At 45.0% G+C, this 4,116-nt stretch overlaps 1 protein-coding gene across 1 annotated transcript; it reads left to right on the top strand.

Annotated features, from left to right (window-relative positions):
* Nucleotides 1-1,241: 1,241 nt before the first annotated feature.
* Nucleotides 1,242-3,715, top strand: LOC121548411 (chymotrypsin A). The gene is made up of 6 exons (XM_041859842.1): nucleotides 1,242-1,308; nucleotides 1,678-1,861; nucleotides 2,055-2,133; nucleotides 2,330-2,510; nucleotides 2,821-2,954; nucleotides 3,509-3,715. Exons 1-6 carry the CDS (start codon nucleotides 1,257-1,259, stop codon nucleotides 3,668-3,670), a joined length of 792 nt encoding a protein of 263 aa, XP_041715776.1. The 5' UTR covers nucleotides 1,242-1,256; the 3' UTR covers nucleotides 3,671-3,715.
* The last annotated feature ends 401 nt before the right edge of the window (nucleotides 3,716-4,116 follow it).

Below are 4,116 nucleotides of genomic sequence, written 5' to 3'. Positions count from 1 at the left end.
TGTCATGGTAAGATTCATCATGTCTCTTTTCACTAGCCCATGTCATGGTAAGATTCATCATGTCTCTTTTCACTGGCCCATGTCATGGTAAGATTCATCATGTCTCTTTTCACTGGCCCATGTCATGGTAAGATTCATCATGTCAGTCTTTTCACTAGCCCATGTCATGGTAAGATTCATCATGTCAGTCTTTTCACTAGCCCATGTCATGGTAAGATTCATCATGTCTCTTTTCACTGGCCCATGTCATGGTAAGATTCATCATGTCTCTTTTCACTAGCCCATGTCATGGTAAGATTCATCATGTCTCTTTTCACTAGCCCATGTCATGGTAAGATTCATCATGTCAGTCTTTTCACTAGCCCATGTCATGGTAAGATTCATCATGTCTCTTTTCACTGGCCCATGTCATGGTAAGATTCATCATGTCAGTCTTTTCACTAGCCCATGTCATGGTAAGATTCATCATGTCTCTTTTCACTGGCCCATGTCATGGTAAGATTCATCATGTCTCTTTTCACTGGCCCATGTCATGGTAAGATTCATCATGTCTCTTTTCACTGGCCCATGTCATGGTAAGATTCATCATGTCTCTTTTCACTGGCCCATGTCATGGTAAGATTCATCATGTCAGTCTTTTCACTGGCCCATGTCATGGTAAGATTCATCATGTCTCTTTTCACTGGCCCATGTCATGGTAAGATTCATCATGTCAGTCTTTTCACTGGCCCATGTCATGGTAAGATTCATCATGTCAGTCTTTTCACTGGCCCATGTCATGGTAAGATTCATCATGTCTCTTTTCACTAGCCCATGTCATGGTAAGATTCATCATGTCTCTTTTCACTAGCCCATGTCATGGTAAGATTCATCATGTCTCTTTTCACTAGCCCATGTCATGGTAAGATTCATCATGTCTCTTTTCACTGGCCCATGTCATGGTAAGATTCATCATGTCTGTCACTGTTACCTTTCTCCTGTGTTCTGAGAGAGCGAGACTATCCTTTGGGTAATATTTACCACAACCCAACATTGTCTCCACGATTTTTTCCATTTGTCATTTTCAAGAAATATTCCAACGAACGACCTTTTTTTTCGTAACCCCAAATGTTGCATAACGGTGTGAGAAAATGTCCCCTGTTATCTGCAGAGGGACAGGTGAGACACACACAGGGGGAGGAGGAGTATGCAGATTCAGACCCGTGGTTCCTGTATAAAAGACCCTCTGTGCGCCTTTACTCCATCACGCTGAAGACATGAACTGTCTACTGATCCTCTCCTGCCTTGCCTTCGCCGGTGCAGCCTACGGTGAGAAAATGTCCACGTGTCTGCCAATGTCTGCCTTTACATGAGTTGCAGGATAACCTCAGGGTGCTTTTTTTTAGTTGTTCAGTGTTTATTCTTTAGTTTTATTCACAGGTTTTTTTTCTCCCTGTGAAGCACATTGTGTTGCATTCCATGTCTGAAAATCTACTGTAGAAATAAAGCTTGATTTGATTTATTTATCGGGTAAAATAAACATTTGACTTGAGTGACTGCTCTACTCAATATCATTTCAAAGTGGTACTACACTAGGGCAACATTGTGTTAATATTCTGTATAGAGGAAACTGCCAACTGTTAGAATCTCTATTAGAGCAGCCAAACCAGACCCCCTAATCTCTGTCTCTGTCACCAGGCTGTGGCACCCCCGCAATCCAGCCTGTGGTGTCTGGTTACGCCCGCATCGTCAACGGTGAGGAGGCTGTGCCCGGCTCCTGGCCCTGGCAGGTGTCCCTCCAGGACTACACTGGATTCCACTTCTGCGGCGGCTCTCTGATCAACGAGAACTGGGTTGTGACAGCCGCCCACTGCAGCGTGAAGTGGGTGCTGGCTGCCGAGCCATAACCTTCATAAGTGTAGTAACTGGCTAAAAGCTAGCTAACGCTAACTAGCTAATAAAAAAAAAACTAGCTAAAAGCTGGATAATGCTAGTGCTAATGCTAATTAGCTGAAAAGGTGGCTAGCATATGGTTAACGTAGCTAAATTATGTTTATTTTGTGAAACTATTTCAGGACCTCTCACCGTGTGATCCTGGGAGAGCACGATCGCTCGTCCAACGCTGAGGACATCCAGACCATCAACGTTGGCCAGGTAAACTTCCACAAACAACTATTCCTACAACTTTTAACATCTATACTTTTATTATTTTAAGTAAAGATAAAAGATCAGTGAAAGTTCCACCTGGAAGTCACATCAGCTCAAATGATCAGTTCATGATCTGTTTTCGGTGAATTAAAACATTGAATCTTAAAATCTCAAATGTTTGTCGCCTTGTGCCCCTTACTAGGTGTTCAAGCACCCCAAGTACAACGGCTTCACGATCAACAACGACATCACCCTGATCAAGCTGGCCACCCCCGCCGTCCTGGGAACCCGTGTGTCCCCCGTGTGCGTCGCTGAGACCAACGATGACTTCGCCGGTGGCATGACGTGTGTGACCTCCGGCTGGGGTCTGACCCGCTACAACGGTAACCAATCGCTACAGCTTTTCCCATCAAGATCTTTCCAATCACCAGAGGTCTCATTGTAAAGTCAGACAAACCTTGGGTCGTTTTTCTTGACTAGCAGTACTGTTCGGTCTAGTTGAAAGATTCTGTTTCAATTGGCTCAGTCAATTTGAAATATTCAATTTCAGTTGGCTCAATCTATTTCAAAAATGATGTTTCAGTTGGCTTTCAGTCTTGCATTGCTAGTAGTCTTTTAACTATGTGAGAAAGATGGTGATTGGCTGGCCGGTTCTGTAGTGTTACCTGACCCTTTGGTGTCCTCTGGTTCCAGCTCCCGACACCCCCGCCCTGCTGCAGCAGGCTGCTCTTCCCCTGCTGACCAAGGCTCAGTGCCAGAAGTTCTGGGGCTCCAAGATCACCGACCTCATGATCTGCGCTGGAGCCGATGGCGCCTCTTCCTGCATGGTGAGTAACACAAACCATAGGGTTGCAAAATTCAGGCAAACTTCCTAAACATTCCTAGGGTTTCCAGAATTCCTAGCTGGAAGATTCCCAGATTTTTGCAAGCCTACACAAACCATATGGCACACTGACGCACTGTTACAGGCCATGACACTGAACCCACCACCGTCTGACTAATGGTGGTCACACTGACGCACTGTTACAGGCCATGACACTGAACCTACCACCGTCTGACTAATGGTGGTCACACTGACGCACTGTTACAGGCTTTTACACTGGCTTAAAACGTCGTTGCATCGATAATAGCTCGGTGTTTCCTTAGTTCTTCACTTTTTGGAAACAGCTGAGCACAAACTCTGAACATAAAAAGTGATCACCAGAGAGAGACTGACATTTGACAGACTCTTACCACAAACTCTGAACATAAAAAGTTACCACTAGAGAGAGACTGACATTTGACAGACTTACCACAAACTCTGAACATAAAAAGTGATCACCAGAGAGAGACTGACATTTGACAGACTCTAACTCTTTCTATGCTCCTTTCTGTGTTTCAGGGTGACTCTGGTGGCCCCCTGGTCTGTGAGAAGGCTGGTGCCTGGACCCTGGTCGGTATTGTGTCCTGGGGCAGTGGTACCTGCACCCCCACCATGCCCGGAGTGTACGCCCGCGTCACCGAGCTCCGCTCCTACATCGACCAGACCATCGCCTCCAACTAAGTCTTCAGTTTCATCTTCATAATAAATAAAAGTAGTTTCTAGTAACGTATTGGTTCCTTGGTGTTTCTTGAAACGTGGGTTTTGACAGTTAAAGCAGCAATCAGCAGTTGAAAGAATAACAAAGCATACTCGCCGCCACTGTTTCAGAAAAGCGGGGGGGATGGGGCTTGAGAAATGTAAACACTCTCAAATTCAAAGATAGAGCTATGGATGCAAGGACTGACCATCCATGATATCAACATTATAGTTTTGAGGCTATAGTTTTGAGGCTATAGTTTTGAGGCTATAGTTTTGAGGCTATAGTTTTGGGGTCCTGATGTGGTAAGACAGTTGAACTAAGCTCAATATCAACACACCCTCATCCCTAACAACACACCCTCATCCCTAACAACACACCCTCATCCCTAACAACACACCCTCATCACTAACAACACACCCTCATCCCT

Source organism: Coregonus clupeaformis, unplaced genomic scaffold, assembly GCF_020615455.1.
Source record: "Coregonus clupeaformis isolate EN_2021a unplaced genomic scaffold, ASM2061545v1 scaf3658, whole genome shotgun sequence".
NCBI classification, from domain to species: domain Eukaryota; kingdom Metazoa; phylum Chordata; class Actinopteri; order Salmoniformes; family Salmonidae; genus Coregonus; species Coregonus clupeaformis.
The sequence above is the reverse complement of the archived record's forward strand: the minus strand, read 5'-3'. Positions and strand labels throughout refer to the sequence as shown.

Coding starts and splice junctions, on each gene's coding strand:
- LOC121548411 (XM_041859842.1), top strand. CDS start 1,257: ATGAACTGTCTACTGATCCTCTCCTGCCTTGCCTTCGCCGGTGCAGCC. Junction 1,862..2,054: donor GCCGCCCACTGCAGCGTGAA/GTGGGTGCTGGC, acceptor AAACTATTTCAG/GACCTCTCACCGTGTGATCC. Junction 2,134..2,329: donor AGACCATCAACGTTGGCCAG/GTAAACTTCCAC, acceptor GCCCCTTACTAG/GTGTTCAAGCACCCCAAGTA.